The 21,441-nt window shown below is 40.9% G+C and overlaps 1 protein-coding gene across 5 annotated transcripts in view; it reads left to right on the top strand.

The window, feature by feature from the left end:
* STN1 (STN1 subunit of CST complex) overlaps positions 1-19,938 on the top strand; it is a 51,183-nt gene extending 31,245 nt beyond the window's left edge. For 4 of the 5 annotated variants that reach the window (XM_019636517.1, XM_019636519.1, XM_019636516.1 and 1 more), the window contains one exon: positions 8,883-13,625. In XM_019636517.1, the coding sequence (XP_019492062.1) occupies positions 8,883-9,040 (158 nt within the window). In that variant the 3' untranslated portion in view covers positions 9,041-13,625. Of the gene's footprint in view, positions 1-8,882; positions 13,626-19,528 lie in introns of those variants that run through there. The other variant, XM_019636518.1, reaches the window with a different exon arrangement.
* The last annotated feature ends 1,503 nt before the right edge of the window (positions 19,939-21,441 follow it).

Here is a 21,441-nt window from a genome sequence, read left to right as displayed (position 1 = left end):
TGTTGAGAAAGTTAAGAAAAGGATGGATGAGAAACATGAAAATATCAAAGAAATAAAAAGAACCCAAAAATTAAAATTCTGGAGCTGAAAAGTACAATAACTGAAATGAAGAATTTAGTAGAAGTGATTCAAAGGCAGATTTGGACAGGCAGAAGAAGGAATTAGCAAACTTGCAGTTGAAGAGAAAAAAAAAAACAGAGCTTAAGGGACCAATGGGACACCATTAAGTGGACTAACATTGGCATTGTGGGAGCCCCAGAAAGTGAAGAGAGAATATTTGAAAAAATAATGGATGAAAACTTCCCTAATTTGATGAAAGACATAAATATAAATACCCAAAAGTTCAATGAACTCCAAGTAAGATGAACTCAAAGAGACCACACCAAGACACATTATATATAATCAAACTTTTGAAAAACAGAATCTTGAAAGCAGCAAGCAGCAAGAGAGAAACAAATTGTCACATACAAAATGGATCATTAATGCAACAGCAGTTCAATGCCTGGCCTGAGCTGAGCTGCCAATAGGCAGCAGGATGGCTCAGCTAAAAAAAAAAAAAAGGATCATCAATAAGGTTAGTACCAGATTTCTCATCAAAAGCTTTAGAGGCCAGAGGCAATGGGCTGATATAGTCAAAGTGCTAACAAATAAACTGTAAGCCAAGATCCTAGATCCTATATACAGCAAAGCTGCCCTTCAAAAGTGAGGGAGAAATCAAGACATTTCACAATAAACAAAATCTGAAGGAGTTTGTTACCACTAGATCTGCCCTGCAAGAAATACTCAAGGAAGTCTGGCAGGGTGAAATGAGAAGACACTGGACAGTAACTGAAAGCCATATGAAGAAATAAAGATCTCAGTAAAGGTAAATACTTGGACAATTATAAAAACTAGTATTATTGTAACAATACCTTGTAACTCCATTATTGTTTTCTGCATCATTTTAGAGATTAATACATTTAAAAAAAAACCCAGCAAGTATTAGTCTAAAAGTTTATATTATTGTAACTTTGGTTTGTAATTCCACTTTTTGTTTTCTACATAATTTAAAAGATTAATGCATTTGAAAGAATTATTAGTTTATGTTCTTGGGCACACAGTATATAAACATGTAAGTTTGTGACATCATCAACTGGAAAGGGATGGAACAGAGCTGCTGTAAAGGAGTAGAGTTTTTGTATGTTATTGAAGTTAAACTGGTATAAATTCAAATTTGAGTGTTACAACTTCAAGATGTTAATAGTAACCCCATGGTAACCAAAAAGAAAATAGCTAGAAAATATATACAAAAGGAAATGAGGAAGGAATTTAAATGTTTCATTACAAAACATCAACTAAATACAAAAGAAGACGATAATGCAGGAAATGAAGGACAAAAAGCTATAAGATATACAGAAAACAAGTAGAAAATAACAGAAGTAAGTTTCTTCTTATCATTAGTTACTTTAAATATAAACAGATTCAACTCCCCACTCAAAAGACAGAAACTGGCAGAAGGGACTAAAAAAACATATGATCCAACTATATGTTGTCTACAAGAGACTCACTTTAGATCCAAAGACACAAATAGGTTGAAAGTGAAAGAATGGAAAAGATATCCCCACGCAAATAGTGTACCAAAAGAGAGCGGTTTGGCTATACTAATATCAGACAATATAGACTTTAAATAAAAAAATGTCATAGGAGACAAGAATATTGTTCATTAATGAGAGGTTCAATACACCAAGAAGATACAGCAGTTATAAACTTTATGTACCTAATAACAGACCATCAAAATCTATGAAGAAAAAACTGACAGACTTGAAGGGAGAAATAGACAGTTCTACAATAATAGTTGGAGATTTTGATACCCCATTCTCTATAATTGGTAGAACAATCAGACAGCAAATAAGGAAGGAAATTGAGAAGTGAACACAGTAAATCAGCTAGATCTAACAAAACATATACAAAACACTACCCAACAGCCACAAAATACACATTCTTCTCAAGTGTACATGGGACATTTTCCAGGATAGGCCATATGTTAGACCAAAGTCTCAATAGATTTGAAAAGGTAGATATTATACAAAGTGTCTTTTCTGACCACAATGGGATGAAGTTAGAAGTCAATAAGAGAAGTAACATTGGAAAACTAACAAATCTGGGGAAATTAAACAACTTTTTTTTTTTTTTTTAGTTTCAGGTATACAAAACAACATAGCAATTAGACATTTATATACTTCACAAAGTGATAACCCCAATAAGTCCATTACCCATCTGACACTATACATAGTTATTACAATATTATTGACTATATTCCCTATGCTATATTATATATACATATATATATATATATATATATATATATATATCCCCCCATGACTGTATTTTTTAAATTATAGTTGACGTTCAATATTATATTAGTTTCAGGAGTATAGCACAGCAGTTAGGCATTTATATAATTTAAGAAGTGATTCCCCCCAATAACTAGTACCCAACTGACAACATACACAGTTTTACATTATTGACTATATTCCCCATACTGTATTTCACATCCCCAAGACTATTTTGTGACTACCAATGTGTATTGCCTAATACTTTTATCTTTCTCAACCATCCCCACCCACCCTCAGCCCCCATCTTGTAACCATTATTTCTCTGTGTCTATGAGTCTATTTCTGTTTTACCTGTTCTTTAGATTCTACATATAAGTGAGATTCTTTTCTCAGTCTGACTTATTTCACTTAGCATAATATCCTCTAGGTCCATTCATGTTGTTGTAAATGATAAGCTTTTATTCTTTTTTATGGCAGAGTACTATTCCATTGTATATATGTACCACAATTTATCCAATTATCTATTGATGGGCATTTCGGTTGTTTTCATATCTTGGCTATTGTAAATAGCGCTGCAGTGGATATAGGAGTTTATATATCTTTCTGAATTAGTGTTTTGGATTTCTTTGGATAAATACCTAGGAGTGGAATTGCTGGGTCATAAAGTAGTTGTAGTTTTAATTTTTTGAGGAACCTCCAAACTGTTTTCCATAGTGGCTGCACCAACTTGCAATCCCACCAACAGTGCACAAGAGCTCCCTTTTCTCCACATCCTCACAACACTTGTTGTTTTTTTATTTATTGATGATAGCCATTCTGACAGGTGTGAGGTTTTTATTTGCATTTCTCTGATTAGTGACGAGCATCTTTTCGTATGTCTGTTGGCCATCTGTATGTCATCTTTGGAGAAATGTCTATTCAGGTACTTTGCCCATTTGTTAATTGGATTTTGGGGGGGGGGTTGGTGTTGAGTTGTATGAGTTGTTTTTTTTTTTCTATAAATTTTGGATATTAACCCATTATCAGATGTGTCATTGGCAAATATCTTCTCCCATTCAGTAGGATGTCTTTTTTTTGTTGTTGATGGTTTCCTTTGCTGTACAAGAACTTTTTAGTTTGATATAGTCACATTTGTGTATTTTTTCTCGTTTCCCTTGCCGAGGAGATGTATCAGTAAAAATATTGCTAAAGGAGATGTATCAGTAAAAATATTGTCTGAGAGTTTACTGCCTGTATTTCCTTCCAGTTTTATGGTTTTGGGTCTTACATTTAAGCCTTTAATCCATTCTGAGTTTATTTTAGTATGTGGAGTAAGAAGGTGGTTCAGTTTCATTTTTTTGAATGTATCTGTCCAGTTTTCCCAGCACCATTTATTGAGTAGACTGCCTGTACCCCAATGTATATTTTTGCTTCCTTTGTCATAGACCATATAGGCATGGATTTATTTCTGAGCTGTCTTCTGTTCTATTGATCTATGTGTCTGTTTTTATGCCAATACCATGTTGTTTTCATTACTATGGTCTTGTAGTATAGTTTGATCAGGTAGTGTGATACCTCCAGCTTTGTTCTTTCTCAAGATTGCTGTGACTATTCAGGGTCTTTCATGGTTCCACATAAATTTTAGGATTATTTATTCTAGCTCTGTAAAAAATGCCAGTGGTATTTTGATAGGGATTGCATTGAATCTATAGATTGCTTTAGGTAACATGGACATTTTAACTATATTAATTCTTCCTATCCATGAACATGGTATATGCTTCCATTTATTTGTATCTTCTTTAATTTCTCTCTTCAAAGTCTTAAAATTTTCTGAGTACAGGTCTTTTACTTCCTTGGTTAAATTTATTCCTAGGTTTTTTTTTGGTTTTTTTAATGCAATTGTAAATGGGGTTGTTTTCTTAATTTCTCTTTCTGGTTGTTTGTTATTGGTGTATAAAAATGCAACTAATTTCTAAATATTAATTTTGTATCCTACTTTATTAAATTCATTTATCAGTTCTGATCGTTTTTTGGTGGAATCTTTTGGGTTCTCTCTATATAGTATGCCATTTGCAAATAATGACAGTTTTATTTCTTCCTTTCCCATTTGGATGTTCTTTCTTTATTTTTTTTGTCTGATTGCTGTGTCTAGGACTTCCAGAACTATGTTGAATAAAAGTGGTGGAAGTGGGCATCCTTGTTTTGTTCCTGATCTTAAGGAGAATGCTTTTAGCTTTTCCCCATTGAGTATGATATTAGCTGTGGGTTTGTCATATATGGCCTTTATTATTTTGAGATATGTTCCCTCTATTCCCACTTTGCTGAGAGTTTTTATCATAAATGGATTCTGGATTTTGTCAAATGCTTTTACTGTATCTATTGATATTACCATATGATTTTTATTTTCATTTTGTTTATGTGGTGTATTATATTAATTGATTTGTGGGTATTGAACCAACCTTGCATACTAGGAATGCATTCCAGTTGATTGTGGTATATGATCATTTTAATGTATTGCTGAATTTGGTTTCTAAGATTTTGTTGAGGATTTTTAAGTCTGTTCATCAGGGATATCAGCCTATAGCTTTTTTGTGTGTGTGTGCTGTCTTTGTCTGGTTTTGGAACCAGGGTAATGGTGGCCTCATAAAATGAGCTTGGGAGCTTTCCCTTCCCTTGAATTTTTGGAATAGTTTGAGAAGAATAGGTGTTCATTCTTTTTTGAATGTTTGGTAAAATTCACCTGTGAAGTCATCTGGTCCAGGACTTTTGTTTGTTGGGAGCTTACAGATAACTGATTGGATTTCGTTAATTATAATTGGTCTGTTCAAATTTTCTGTTTCTTGATTCAGCCTTGGAAGATTATATGCTTCTAAGAGTTTATCCATTTCACCCAGATTGTCCAATTTGTTGGTGTATAATTGCTCATAGTATTTTCTTAAAATTTTTTTGTATTTCTGTGGGGTCCATTGTCACTTCTCTTTCATTTCTGATTTTATTTGGGTCCTCTCTTTTTTTCTTGTTATCTTTTCAAAAAAACAACTCTTGGTTTCTTTGATCTTTTGTACTGTATTTCATTTATTTCCACTCCAATCTTTATTATTTTCTTCCTTGTACTCACTTTGGGCTTTGTTTGCTGTTCTTTTTCCAAATACCATAGGTGTAAAGTTAGATTGTTTATTTGAGATTTTTCTTGTTCCTTTAGGTAGGCCTGCATTGCTGTAAATCTCCCTCTCAGGACTGCCTTTGCTGTGTCTCATAGATTTTGGGTCATTGTGTTTTCATTTTCATCTATCTCAAGGTATCTTTTGATTTCTTCCGTGAGCTCACTGTTGACCCATTCATTATTTAGTAGCATGTCATTTAGCCTCCAAGTGTTTATGTATTTTTCAGTTTTTTTCTTGTAATTTATTTCTAGTTTCATACCATTGTGATCAGAGAAGACACTTGCTATGATTTCAATCTGCTTAAATTTATTGAGACTTGTTTTGTGGCCTAACATGTGGTCTATCTTGGAAAATGTTCCATGTGCACTTGAGAAGAATGTATAGTCTGCTGCTTTGGGGTGAAATGGTCTAAAAATAGTAATTAAATCCATCTGGTCCAGTGTGTTATTTAAGGTTGTTTCCTTGTTGATTTTCTGCCTGGAAGATCTGTTCATTGGTATCAATGGGGTGTTTAGGTCCTCTACTATGATTGTGTTATTGTTGATTCTCCCTTTACATCATTCAATATTTGTTTTATATATTTAGGTGCTCCTGTGTTGGGTGCATAGATGTTTACTAGGTTATGTCCTCTTGTTGACTTGATAAGCAACACATTCTTAAGTAATAGATCAAAGAATGGGAACTAGTGTTAGAAAACACTTAGAGATGATTGGAAACAAAAACATAACATACCAAAACTTATGGGACACGGTAAAAATGGTGGTTAGGTGAACTTTATAGCTAAAACACATTAAAAAACAAGAAAGATCTCAAATCAACAAACTAACTTTACAATTTAAGGAACTAGAGAAAGAAGAACAAACTAAATCCAAAACTAGCAGAAAGAAGGAAATAATAAAGATTAGAGTAAAGATAAATGAAACAGAATAGGAAAAAACAATAGAGAAAATCTATGAAACCAAAAATTTGTTCTTTGAAAAGATCAACAAAATTGACTTATCTTACCTATAATGCAGTACATTCTGTAATTTTCTATTTTAACCTGTTTGGTAAGAAAAAGAATGCTAATCACAAACCTTTGGCTTGATGGACTAAGAAAAAAAAGACTCAAATTGCTAAAATCAGAAATGAAAATGAAGACATTAGTACTGTTTCTACAGAAATAAAAAAAGAACTTTAAGAGAATACTGTAAACTGCATGCCAACAAATTGGATAACCAGATGAAATGGACAAATTCCCATAAACACAAAACCTACCAACACTAAATCACAAAGAAATACAAAATCTGAATAGACCTATAACTAGTAAAAAGATTCAATTGGTAATTAAAAATCTCCCAACAAAGGAAAGCCCTGGACCTGACGACTTCACTGGTGAATTCTAAATATTTAAAGAACTAGCACCAACCCTTCTCCCCATGTAACTTTGTGAAGGCCACTTTGTGAACAGATGACTCTGACAGTCAAATGGCCTTTCTGAAGAAATAGTTTAAGGCCTTTGTCAACATCTCTGCCAGGGGCCCCACATATGCCTGCAAGTCATCTTGAGCCCTGAGCGTGAGCATCCCAGCCTTACAAAAACGAAGATTAAAAGACAAGCAGTGATAAAATTCCTGGTGCTCCCTCTTTGCTGTGTGCAGGTGCAGTTTGGTTGGAGTTCTCCGCCCTCTGTCATCAGCTCTTCTCAGGACAAGTTGAAGCTTCTTTAGAACAAGAACTAGGTTATGTTCATCTTCTTAGGTTATGTCTAGAATCAGAGTAATTCCCCACATAAGAAGCATCTACCATGGGTCTCCTTTCATCCACACAACTACCGGTGAAGTAGGTGATTTTGTTCCCATTTTACAGATGAGGAAACTGAGATGTGACCCTCTTTGTCCCAGTGATAGAGCCTGGACTTGAAGTCAGGTCTGTTGGTCTCCAGAGTCAGCTCTCCGTCTGTACTCTCTACCTGTTCCTGCTTACTCAGTGCTATACACATAGTAGGTATTCAGGAAATCTTTACTGAATGAATATCGAAGAAACAGACTAGAAATGTGGCGACAGTAGAGGTGGCAAGTTTTTCAACAGTAATCCCAATTGGCAGGAATAATGAGTTGACAGAACCACTAGAGGTCAGAATTTAGCAAGTCTTTGTTAGCCCAAGACTGGCTGGCTGTGATAGGCTCTGACCCTGGGAGCTGTCAAGGACCTCACAGGTGCCCCGCTCCTCCCCAGCCTCCCTTGCCATAAATGAGAAAACTGAAGCTTGAAAATACTGACTTGCCCAAAGCCACAAAGGTGTACCGACTCCCAAGCCATGCTTTGCCCAATACCGCGGTGCCTCTTTGGGCCCCTTCCTGGAGCCTAAAACATTTTATCATCTGAAAACTTTCAGTGACTGTGGAGCATGAGAAGCCAGGCCTGGCCCTGCCATGGGGCTTTAAAGTGAAAACTGGGAAAGGCTTGTTTTCAGTAATGCAGTTTGACTTTCACTCAAAGTTACAAATGTATTTTACATCATGATCCAATAAATTATATAATTATAATACATTAAATGTTATAGATAGATCGATAGATATAGATATAAATCACATATATAGAAATAAAGTTTCACAAAATAAGACTTATCCTACCTACAATGCAGTACATTCTGTGGTTTTCTATTTTAGTCTTTCTTAGTCTATTTGGTAAGAAAAAGAAGGCTAATCACAACCCACTAAAGTGATTTCATGATCTTCTAATGGCAACAACTTCAGTGTGCATACCGGTACTCTAAATCATTGCTTTCACTTAGAAAAGAGGTTACTAACTCTGAACTTTCATCACTTTATACCAAATGGTCTTAGTTTTGAGTAGAGGGTAAGAAGGTTTTAGAACACAACCGTCACAGACAAGACTTCTTGGAAGCAGAGGGGAAGGAGAACAGCCCAAAGGTAGCAATCCCTTCTTCACCGTGGCAGTCCCATTCAATCAGGCCTATAGGGAAGAATATGGAGGCTGCTATAAACTGGCTCAGCTGTCCATGTCAAGTGGTCTCCCACCTGGGAGGCTAGGAGTTCAGCATGAATGCATCCACTTCTACATGCAATTGCACTGGCGAAAAAAGATTATCAAGCACTAAAACTATATTCGATTATTGATATTAAATTATTGATTCGGGAGTCCTTGAAGGTTGAAGTGAGTCCCTGAGCAGTGGGTCCATGTCACTATGGTGAAATAACAGGTCTGAGAACAGGGTTTTTTTGTTTTGTTTTTGCTAATAATCTAGACCAGTGCATCTCCCACTTCAGTGTGCATAAGAATTATCTGGAGATCTTAGTAAGATGCAGGTTCTGGTTCAGCAGCTATGGAGAAGGGCTTCCCTATAGAGGGAAAGGACAGAGGAGAGAGAGGAGGGTCTGACAGGTGTGTCCAAGCTTAGACAGCTGCCTTTGTCTTGCAGATACAGAGAAGGGCTGCCACTTCCTGCACATCTTGGCCTGTGCTCGCCTGAGCCTCAGCCATGGCCTGAGTGAGCCTGTGCTGCAGCAGGTGCTGGAGCTGCTGGAGGACCAGAGTAACATCGTCAGCACAATGGAGCAATACTACGTAGCGTTTTGAGGACAGGCCACAGGCAGGTCGGGCAGAAACGGGCCAAGAAGAAAGACCAAGTGGTGTTCACTCCCAGGCTCCGATTTTAAACATCATGCAGAGGCTTATAGATCTGGAGGCAATTATCTCGTAGTTAACTGGGAAATGTGGTCATTGGTCATTTGAGGAATAGAATCTGGTGTAAATTTGGCTTCCTTCTACCTGCTGTATCCTTGGGATAAAATAACTTGTAGCCACAACATACAAGAAAACCTTCCCCGTTGATCTCCTGACTGGACTGGGCATCGTTCATGCAACAGAAGGGGAGGAGACAGTGTTAGTGGCTGAATCGGTGTGTGTGGATGAGGCTTTATCAAAGCACATCCCGTGGTACAACCCACGGACTGCCAGAACTGAAGAGCATACAGCGAGATCGCACAGATCTAACATGTTTTCAAACTTTAGGCTATCAGGAACTTCTTGTGGGCCTGTCTTGATGGTTAAGAATCCAGCATAGGGGACCCCTCTTCCTACAATAGATGACTATTGCTGACCTATGATTTCCAAGGGTCAAGCATCAGTGGTGGTGGGTCATGAGTCCTAGGCTGAATGCTGTTTACACACCTATCCAGAGATGGGAATAAATGGATCCAAGGCATGGCTCTTGGTTGGTCAATTTCTTTATTTTCCTTCTGAATCAAAAGATGTCTCAATACATTTCCCTCAGCACTTGAGGACGTGTGTGACTAAAGACATTGTCCTTTGATGCCCTGAGGTTCCCGGAGGCTTTCAGCCAATTGTCTGGTGGTGGTAGATAGGACTTTTAAGGTTACTACTGAATTTGCAAAACGTTCCTGACACCATCCAGACAGAGACTCTGTATGTGCCCAGACAGGTGATGGAGGCAAGCTTCTCGGAATGACAAGGTAAAGGGAAAAAATCTGAGGCATGTAGCAGCTTGTTCTAATAGCAAGATGACAAATCCAGCCAGCAAAAGTAAAGTGTGGAGAAAGATTTGGAGTTAATTACAGTCATTTCACAAAAGGCACATCTGCCTTCATCTGCAGTATTTGCTCTTGATATAATAAGCTCTTAGTGGCTCGGCTGGAGAGCCTGTCGGTCTGGAGAGTTCTGCTCTCCATGGAAATGGAGCAGGTTTATGCTCAGAAGTTGGCTGTTGCTCTGTATGTCAGGCTGAGGGCTAGTACCGACAGATTGCTTCCTGTCATGGACCTTTTTTCTGACTTGACCCAAACCTCTGCCCTATTTCTAACAGCAATTACCCAGATGGCTACCCTGTGTCCTCTGTGTTCAGAGGTCCCTGTAGAATAGGGTCTACCTGGAATGACATCCCAGTGGTTCTTCCTTAAGGTCAATGACTGATTCATGTTGAAGACATCTCAGATTATTGGAGCTACCCAGGAAAGAGTCTTGAATCAGACTGTTAAAAGGGCATGTACCTTTATGCGCACAGCAACCCCATCTTCTAGAGTTTATCCCAAGGAGATGATCACACACAGGTTTGAAAGTATGAATGCACAAAATTCCTACTGCTATGTCATTTAGAATTCTATAATTGGGGAAAATTAAGTATGGTACATGTACACAATAAAATACTATGCAGCTGTTAAAATGATGGGGCAGACAGATACTGTGGCCATGGAGCACTATTCCCAATAGATTTAGTGGGAAGAAAATCAAGTTACAGATCTGTTTAAATAGTATATTACTGTTGATCTAAAACTGCCTGTGTGTATGTACACGTCTATAAGGAGAGTGTGTTTCTGTACGTACATCCATATAAATGTAGCACATGGATACACTTACACACAGTTGACCACTCCCCCCTCCTCAAAATACTTTCTGCACTTGGCTTTCAGGACACTCCACTCTGAGTGCTCTTTCTCAGTCTCCTTTGCTCTGTCCTCCATTTCCCTGAGGGGGTCTTCCCAGACCACTTTTCTATTAATATCTAGCTTCCTCCCTTGGAGATCTCAACCAGTCTCCTGGCCCTGACCATCTATATGCTGACAGACTCCCCAGTTTATATCCAGCTTGGATGTCTACTGAACGCCAAACCCCTACATTTAACGTCCTGCTGACATCTCCACTTAGGTGTCTGACATCACAAACTTACATATCTAAGGCCAGGCCCCCAATTACCCCTGCCCCAAACTGACTCCTGAAGTTTTCCCTGATTCAGGAAAAAGGCAGCTCCATTTTTCCAGTTGTTCTGGTCAAACCTGATGACTTCTTTCTTTCTCTCACATTCCACGTCCAGTCTGCACACAAATTACCTTGGCTCTACCTTCAGAATAATTTCTAGACTCAAACGCTTCTCACTTCACTGCCACTCCCTGGAGTACTGCCGTCGTCCCCTCACTTCTCCCTGCGTATATGCCTTTGCCCCTCTTCATTCTCCGCACAGCAGCCACGGTGATCCTGTACAAACTTTAGGGCCTGTGATTGCTGTTTGCTCTGCCTGGAATGTCCCTCAGCAGATAACCACATGATGACCTTCCCCATCCCTCCTTTGGACCTTTACTTGAGTGTCACCTTCTCAGTGAGCCTTACCCTGATCTCTTTTGCTAATTGCAACCAACCTCGTCTTCTTCTTCCCCAGAACTCCTCAGAACTTATTTTTCTCCACAGTACTTGTCACTCTGTAACACACTCTGTGTTTCTTACTCGCCCTGTTTATTATCTGTTTCCCCAACAGAAGGAATGTTCCATGAGGGCAGGACTCTGTTTTGTTTCCGCCTGTGTCCCCAGCACCTATAACAGTGCATGGCGCATCTTTCAAGCAATACCATTTTTGTGTGTGCTTCGCTGCCCTCCACCTGCTAATATCTTCCTGTCTTTCCTGGGGACTTTTCTCCAGTATCTTAGAAGGCCATGCAGGCTGGAAGTACTCAGACTTAACAGTCATGGGAGCAGCCTCAGCCAGTGAGACCTGGGGTATAAGTGCTCCAGCTCCTTTGCCCTTCAAATGACCTATCACGTGTTCTACACCATTTCCCAGAGTTTCTCTGTGGGATTAAGCTCCATCCACCCACACTAGCAGCTAACAATAGCCACCCTTAATTGGCTGCCTTACCCTCCCTTACTTCTCCACTTCCCATTACTATATGCTGCACCTCCCAAATGAATTGCTTCCTTTCCGATCCTTGTCTCAGGGTCAACTTCTGCATGAATACCAATAGCACCATGCTCACAAATATATTTGAGAAATGCTGTATGAATAATTATACACATCAAACAAAGATTACTAGAAACACCAAAGTGATAACACTTGTTGCTTCAGAAAGGTGAGATGTCAAATGCTTTTTAACTGTACTTTGATATGTTTACAATTTGCAAGAGTCACAAAAATAATAAAGCTGTTTCTAACTCCCCTCCCCACACTCACATAACCTGAATCATAAGTGAACTAAGAATAAGATGGACCTTATATCACACTGCAGCATAAGAACTACGAGAAGATGAGGGAAGCTCTTGGAAAATTCTCTGGGGCTAACTACAGTTGGGTCATTGCTCGTGTACCCAGGAGCCACCCAAGGGTTCCTCTGAAGAGGGAAATTGAGCACACATTCCATTTCTCAGTGTGCACATGTTTCAGGAGGTGTGAACAGTGCATAGAGTTTACGTAAGCAAGAAGACAAATAGTGCTACTGTCTGGTTAAGGATTTGTTTGAAGATCCATGATTATCCCCATCTGGTAAGTTACCAGTGCTTCTCATCCCTATAAGACACTTCTTTCTAATTATGTTCTCCTCTGATAGTGTGCCAAGACACTGGCTGAGAGAAAACCAAGTGGAAAAAAGTCTGTTCAGTGATGAGGAACCCAAGACTTGATGCCAAGGATTGAAACCAAGCAAACTTGTAATTTTCCATTGGAGAAAACATCCACACTTTATTATTAGTGTGGTTTCTTCTCTACAAGTGGGCTCTACAGCAATTTCCCCAAAGAAGCATCTCGTTGTTTCCTTACTAGATTTATGTGAAGCATATGGGCAAACTCAAAGACCATGAGGACCCTTGCTAGAGAAGCCAGCAGCAAGCACTGGGAGAAACGCGGGGCCATCCTGAAGGGAAATGGTGCCTGTAGACAAAGAACCTTGCAGTAGAGTTGCATGATAGTCCACTGGTGGAGGCTCTAAATGTGAGCCCAAACCCCCACATAAATAAGTTTTTATATAATCCAGATTTTATTTTTAATGCAGCCTGTTTTTATTGAATTTGTATTAGCTAAACCCGAATAGGTAAGTCACAGCACAGCACAGTTCTATGTTCACAAGAATTCTAAGTCAAACCCCAAATTCCTGAAAAGACTCAAAACCCTCCCTGTGTCAAATTAAAATGATAGGCTTTTGTTTTGGAACATGAAGAGAGGAATTTTGAAAACCATATAATAGCCCCAGTTATTTTTAGATAGAGACAGTAAAAGGGTGTCTCATTAATTTGGACCGATTTGGTGAAAGATTCATGTAAATTAGTGGAAAACCTGGATTTGAAATAGTGCCATTTGATTACTTTAGGTCTACCAAGTGTTCTGTATTATATCTGAATTACCGTGAGGAAACAAGTTTGCTGCTCTTAGGGAACCTGCTGTAAGGAATAAGAACTATCTTAATTATATATCTTTTTTATTATTCAATATCATTTATTATGTATCATTTAATATTAATAGGTGATTTAAAAGGACTTGAACTTTAAGAAATTTGAAAACATACGCCCATTGTGCATGAATGTACACAGCAGTATTATTCCTAATTCAACAAAAAGTGGAAACAACCCATGTGTCTATCAGCTGGTGGATGGATAAACAAATACAGTATAGCCATACAATGGAAGATTATTCAGCCATAAAAAGGAATGAAGCGCTGATACATGGTACAGCATGGATGAACCTTGAAAACAGTATGCTAAGTGAAAGAAACCAGACACAAGAGGCTACACGTTGTATGGTTCCATTTATATGAAATGTCTAGAATAGGCAAATCCATAGAGACAAAAAAAAACCCCAGATTAGTGGTTGCCAGGGCAGGGAGAAGAAGGGGAGTGAGTGGTATAGGGTTTCTTTTCGGGGTGACAGAAATGTGGAATTAGAGAGTGGTGATGTTTGCACAACTCTGAATATACTCAAAACCATTGAACCGTGGGTTAGGTTGGAGTCCCTCAAAGCATGGCGGCCAGGTTCCAAGGGCAGGCATCCCAAGAGAGCACAGCCCAGACAGAAGCTGTATGGCCGTTTTGTGCATAGCCTCAGAAGCCATACAGCGTCACTTCCACGCATTCTCATTGTTGAGGCTGTCACAGAATTCACCCAAGTTCCAGAGGAAGGGAATAAACCACCTCCAGACAGGGAGTAACAAGGTTCTAGAAGGGCATGTACAACTGGCAATCTTGCTTTGGCCATTTTTGGGGAAATACAACCACTCACAGACATCTTCAACTTTTATGTACATATGGCCTCAGTCTCTAAAAAAAAAATGTTTTTACTATCAAAAAGTATAAAGGGGGGGGGCGGAGGAATTGTCTACCACTTCCTAGGTACTCTGTATTTTTTTTATATTATATGTATATTGTTAGGAAAATAATATTTTGTCCTTCCAGAAAAAATAGATGCCAGCATTTTATATGCACGTTGCTTTTGTATTTAATATCTCTTAAAGTTATTGTTTTTTTTTTATTTCAGCATGCAAGATTGACCACATTCTTTTTGTTTTTTTTAAGCTGAGCCATCCTGCCACCTGTTGGCAGCCCAGCGGCTGCTCAGCTCGGGCCAGGCATCGAACCGCTGTTGCTCACTTAACCAACTGAGCCACTCGGCCAGCCCGCTGACCACATTCTTTTAAATGGTCACATAACTCCATTGTATGGCTGTCCCTTAATGTTTTTGACCAGACCCCTATTGAGAAACATTTACTTGATTTCCAGATTTTTGCTGCTGCAACCAATTGTGCAGGAAACATCCCTGTACACTTTTCTTTCTCGGCATCCATCTGCAGGTATATTTATATGGTGGATTTTTAGCAGTGCAACTGCCAGGAGGAAGCGTGAGCATTTAAAAATTTGAATAGACTGACAAATTACCCACTGAAAAGACTGATCCACTTATACTCCTATCAATGATTTATACATCCACTGTTTGCCCACAAGCTTACCCACACTTGGTATTATCAAGGGTTTTAATCGACGCCCGTCTGGATAGTTAAAAATGACTTCTGGGTTTTGTTTGCATTTCTATCTCTTTAGGTATGAATGGTTTTGAGCATCAGTTCATTGTGGGCAACTTTTAGACAGATGCGGTTCTACCCTGGACATTAGCCATTGTTGCCAGTAGGGGTGGAGGACAGCCCGGGTCATATGTTCTAGCAGTGGTATCAGCTGCAGGACCAGCCCAGAGGTTGGCCACTGAGGTCCTACTTGATACACAGCTGGAATAAACATCCTCAAGAACTCAAACCTCTAGGTTCCCATTTGCTACTTCAAGTGCTTGGTCACTTGCCTGCCCCAATATTATGTATAGCAATACATAAAGGCAGCAATCTTTTAAAAACCAGTCACCATCCATCGTCGACTCAGATCTCTCATAAACCAGATGCCATTCAGCTCTAGTTCAGTGACTGTCCCCAGTCAAATTAATGTGAAAAAACGAAGGTTGTTTTTAGAAAGTGCTAAGTAAGTGGAGAAGATCATTTTAGTAATAGAAATGGCCTTAATGCTGCTCCCACTTGAATCAGCATAGCCTAATTATAATAGGGCAATGCTTGCGTTCTCATCATTGACTGGGCAGGTACAGTTAATTGGGGCACTGGGCAACACCCCTTTTGATAATCTTCTTGGCTAAAAATTGCTTCTGGGAGAAGGGTTTTTATTTGTTTGTTCTGAAGACAATCAGTGAATGGAAGAAATAAAGTAGGAGTGAGAACAAAGTATCCTTCCATTTTTTTTAGCTCATTTAGAGCTACCATCTACTTGCGAGCAAAGCAACGGTGCTATCTGTTTCACATGCTGTGATGTGTGGCACAATTAACTTGCGACAAGTACTGAATTTTGTGATGTACGGATTTGTGAACGATTAGTTTATTCAATTATAAATTAGGTGGCCGGATAATATATTGAGCTACTAGCATGAGGTTTGTTTTTCTTGTATTTTATTTCTTCTTTCTGAGCAGGAAGTCAACCTTGCCTCAGGGAGGTTGGGTTTGGGGGATGAACACAGAAGTTGTTTGTGCAGACAAGCTGGCCTATGCTTTCTGGAAGCCTGGAGCCTGGGAGGGAATGGAGATTAGTGGACTCCCGGCACTGAAGGCCAGAATGTGGTCCCTATGGTGCCTGGGGCAGGTGGCAGGTTGGCAGGACTTCTGTGGATAGGCTTTGCAGTGTCTCTTGAATGGCTTAGAACCTAGGCCTAGGATTCCCACCTTCAGTCCAGATTCCCAAGCTTGGAACGGAAGCTGCCGCAAGCCTCCTTCTCTGAAGGGACAAACTGGGGATATCAGCAGAAGACTTGGGCTCAGGAGAAAAGTAGATTTGTCCCCATTTTCCAGGCACCACATAACCTCCTGGTGCCAGTTTCTGGTACTGGGCGTATGTGTGTGTGAATCACATCCCCAGAGAAGGGGAGGGCCTGCCCCACCCCACTACCACTAATATTATTATCCTGCCAGCCCAGAGGATGAGGTCTTCAAGCACAAGGTAACTTGAAATGAAAAAAAACAACCAAATATGACAAGTTTCTCCCACCTGAGTTTTGGGAGTAAGATTCATATCGCACTACAATTAGAATAAATTCAAGGTGAATCTTAGAACAAGGTCATGTTGCATTCCAGAATGGTCTCTTGAATAGGAAAGACCATCACAGAAGCTTCCAGGGAAACTGCTTATGACCCTCCCAAGAAAGTGTGCTGCCTACGAAAACCACCTATCCTGCGTCACTGCAGAAACAATTGGAAATCACCACCTCCAAGGATGAGGGAGAGAAATATGATAAGAATTTTTTATGTTTCCTTAATGGGGTACACCTTATCATGAACTGAAAATATCACCCTATCCTGCAACCATCGTACATCCTGACCAGCCAGAGGCAACCGTGAACACAGACAGATGAGCAAATATAACCTAACTTAGGAGAGGGCCCCAAACCACCTGAGCAATGAGCCTTCTCCCAACATGAAGAAGCTTGAAAAGGCCTTACTCAGCCAGCAGCCAGCCCAGCCCAGCCCAGCGCCTGGGGAAGTTAGCAAGCTGCCCGTCCTGTGGTTTCTGTCCAGTCCCGACTTGCCTTGACCTGGTAGAGGGCAAGGGATGGAAATCCCGCTCCTGGGAATGACAGCTGGCCTGGGAATGCTGGTGTCAGCACTATGGGGGCTGGGCAGGCAGCGCAGGCAGACACCCTGTTCGGACGAGCCCAGGAACATGGAGTGATCTGCTATTTCTGTCCATTTGTTGTAGACCCAGGTAACCAGGAAAAATGGGAGGTGGGCCGGCTCTGAACCCATAGCTGAGTTCTGGTTATGTTTCCACAGGCCTGGAGACGTAACTGGATGTGTTTCCTCAGAGGTTGCCCACATCACAGTTCACCTGGAAGTCTGTGACAGACCCAGCAGTAGGCACAGGGTGATGCCTAATAACTGTTTCATTGGAACAGCAGTGTACTTATTGAGTGCCTACTGTTTGCAAGGCATCATGCCAGGTGTGGAGGGGGATGATAAGACCAAGCACCACGCCTGTCTTCAGGGAACTTTCAGTCAAATGGGTCATAAGCACATGCCTACATGATTTATAACCCATGGATGGAAATGTGTCTTGTTTGACCCTCAGAGTTTTAAAATTTTATGCCAACATAAAAAAAAATGGCTACCATCTGTATAACAAAAAGGTACTGGGCGTATGTGTGTGTGAATGTGTCTGTCTGTGCCTGAAAGGCTACAGAAGAAACTGGCAACGGGTGGCCTCTTCAGTGAGGGACTTGTGGCCAGGAATGGGTGGGAGATGTATTGCAATGTTTTATAATTTTTTAATGTGTAAAATGTAATAACTCTAAAAATAAACAGGAAGGGATGTGGGAATTCACATATAAATCCAGATTTCTGGCTTTTCTTGACAACTCAGAATTCTGGCAGTACTGGAAACGTTTAGTCTGGAAACATTGTGTGGCTGGGGGGAGGGGCGGCATTAAAGGATTTTAAACTGCGAGCTGGCATCAGGTTTCCATTTTGGAAAGGCTTTTTTGGCAGCAGAGTGGAGGAGCACTGCATGAGGGCAGGCTCGGGCAGGTCATCTGCTGCAGGAGCCTGGGGAAGGGGAAGGGCAGTGAGGGCCTCCGCTATGACAGGGTCAGGAAGACAGATGTCAGAGAGACGTTCATGAAATAGCACTGAGAGGTGGGTAACCGATGTAGAGGTGAAGGAGTGTGGGAAGGGCCAGGGTCACGCCCAGCTTCTGCTCGACAGACCACTGTACGTGCCACAGAAGTTTTAGACTAGTGGAAGGGAAAGGGGGTTCAGGAAGATGTGTGGGCCTTCTGAACTGGAGACAGCAGAAATGCTGAAAGAGTGCATCTCCTGAAATGCAAGGAAAGGCCCTCTGGGGGTAATTAGTTCCTCTCCCCCATTCCCGATGCCAATAGTGTCTCAGTGATTTACCAGAGCAAATGGCATCTCTGGAGAACGCAGCATGAGCGAGCTGGAATTTCAGACAGAGATACTTAGTGTTTGGTTTGTGGCTTAAAAGGCAAAGAAGCACCAACTGAAAAGCAGTTGAAATCATATTCCTTCAGGGAATGGATTTTCTTGGATCTGTGTGTAACCCTTACAGCCTTATTAGTCACCGCCAGAGCCCTTTTTGGGTTACAAAACCGCCAGCAGGGTGCTGTTCTGAGAGGATTACCTTGAGCAACAGCTCCAAACAGCAACCCTGCATGTCAACAAGCCAGGCTGCCCTGGCAACACCACCGCCCAAAGGGAGGGGCAGGTGCCCTACCCCTGAGGTTTGAGGCAGGCAGTAAGTGAAGCAGCCTGCAGCTTCTCTGATTCTCTTTTCGCTTGAGCTTAGTAGTCTAGGGTCTTTCACAAGGGACAAAAACAGGTAGGTTTCTAGAAGGCAGGAAGTGAGTTTTAAGTGCAGCAGCAGCCATGACACTGTTTCGTCACATTTGCTCCTTGAATCAGAGTTGGAAATACTTTCCCTTAGAGGCTTGGTGGTCAGCTACCAATTTAGTAATGCTGTGGCCTCAGACTTAATCCATGATGTAAGAAAAATATTGAAAGTAAAATTGCATTAACAGGAGGTACTTAGGAATAGCTAAGGATTATTGAACAGTTTTGCACCAATCACTCAACAAACTGACATCTTTACATAAAATCAAGTAGGTAGGTTCTATTATCATTCCCATTTTACAGATGAAGAAATTGAGGCTGAGATTCATTTGCCCAAGGGCACGCCAGCTAGTAAGTAGAAGAGCCAGGTTTGTACCCATGGAGATGAACCATTAGGCTGTATTGCTTTCAGGATCACGGAAGCCTATTCTCTGGCAGCTCTGAACTGTGAACCCAACAGCGTGTCTTCAAATGTGAGTTGATGTATAAACATTACTTTTATTGCAGCCGAGGCTGCCCTGAGAATGCCATTTCTGGTGATAAAGGTCCTATGGGATGCTGGGCTGAGTGGGTGGCGGTCACATCCCGTCATAACAGTGGCAAGGAGGGAGCAGATATTTCCTCAAACATGTAGGAGAGCTGGGGCAGGATGGCAAACATTCCTACCTAAACAGCGGTACAGTCCTGGGGGAGACCAAGAGTGGTTTAGTAGCCTCCAAGGGGTTTGCTTTGGCCCGTGCAGCGTGGGCACTCTCAGACTTTGTGGGGGTTTTTTAATATTAAAAATGCCTAATTATGGGCCGGCCGAGTGGCACGATGGTTAAGAACTGGCTTGGGACGAAAGAGGGCCCCAGTTCAGATCCCACATATGAGGGCCAGTGACACTGCCCTCCACAGCTAAGATGCTGAACAACAGCTCAACCTGGAGCTGGGCTGCTGTGAGTTGCCGGCGACGGCGTAGGCTGCAGCCCCTGCTGCAGTGGGTTGCCATGGGCTACCGTATATAGCCAGCAGCCAGCGTGAGCGGCCAGCAGCCACAGTGAGCGGCCGTCCAGAAGCCGGCGACCAATGTACCTCGCCCGGGAAAAGCGCAATGATGGTGCCAACTTGGGCCAGTGAAGCAACGTCCTCCACAACTAGACTGAAGAACAAAACGACAGCAACTTGTCTGTTCCCCTTCCCCCAATTCCCCAGCACTGTTCCCATCCCCCCAATTCCCCAATAAAAATCTTTTTAAAAAATGCCTAATTATGAAATACTTCAGATATCCAGAAAATCTTCAAGTAGAAAACCTAGATACCACTAAGGAGAAACACCTGTTAATATTTTCCCATAGGTGCTTCAGTTCTATCTCTTTAAAGAAACAATGTTAGAGATACAGGTAAAGCCAACCCTGTTCCTGCCCTGCCCCTGGCCCTCAGGTGACCACTGCCTTGAGGTTGATGTGCACCATTCCCATGCAGGGTTTTTTTTGTTGCATAACTTACAAGTAGTAAATGGTACAATTCTTAATTGTATCACTTGATGAATTTTTCATGTAGGTGTACTCCCAAAACAAGATATAGATCAAGAACATGCTCAGGATCTCCGGGGCTTCTTTGCCTCACATTTCACGAATCAATCGATGGAGCTGCCAACATTTAGAAGTTGAAAAATCTAGAGATTTAATGGAAAAATCCAAATTTCTAGCTTCTCTTGGAATTTTGGAAAACCTGACCACATAAAACTCGTAGTCTGGCTCAGAGACAGAGTAGCAGCTGCCCGTTTTAGACCAGGCATGGGCTCCCCGGTTTAGCTACTGCATCTGTCCTGTCCTATTGTTATATCCAGCCCACTTCATTCGTTTATATAACCCAACCTGTGACTCATCCCCTGAAAGGTGCCACGATGTTTATAATATTTCAAAAGCATTGCAAATATAAAAAGGTTGAGAATGATTGCCTTAGCCATCTTAAGGAAGGCAGAGTTTGAGAAAAAGTCCTCCCCGCCCCCCCCCCACCTGTTAGGTGATTTGGAAGCTGCTTCTGATGCCATAAAACAAGGAACCAGATTCTTCATGTTTGCAATTTACAGTGTGGTCTTGGACCAGCAGTATCATTCAGGAAGGAGGAGCTTGTTAGAAATGCAAAAATGTCAGTTCTCTCCGCAGACCTACTGTGTTAGTCTGCTAGGGCTGCCATCACATACCACAGACTGGGTGGCATAAACAACAGAAATGTATTTTCTCACAGCTCTGGAGGCTTGAAGTCCAAGATCAAGGTGTCAGCAGGGTTGGTTTCTTCTGAAGCTTCTCTACTTGGCTTGTAGGAGGCTGTCTTCTTCACA

Source organism: Hipposideros armiger, unplaced genomic scaffold (genome assembly GCF_001890085.2).
Source record: "Hipposideros armiger isolate ML-2016 unplaced genomic scaffold, ASM189008v1 scaffold_28, whole genome shotgun sequence".
Classification (NCBI taxonomy): Eukaryota; Metazoa; Chordata; class Mammalia; order Chiroptera; family Hipposideridae; genus Hipposideros; species Hipposideros armiger.
Note: the sequence above shows the minus strand (reverse complement) of the source record. Positions and strands in the feature narration are given on the sequence as shown.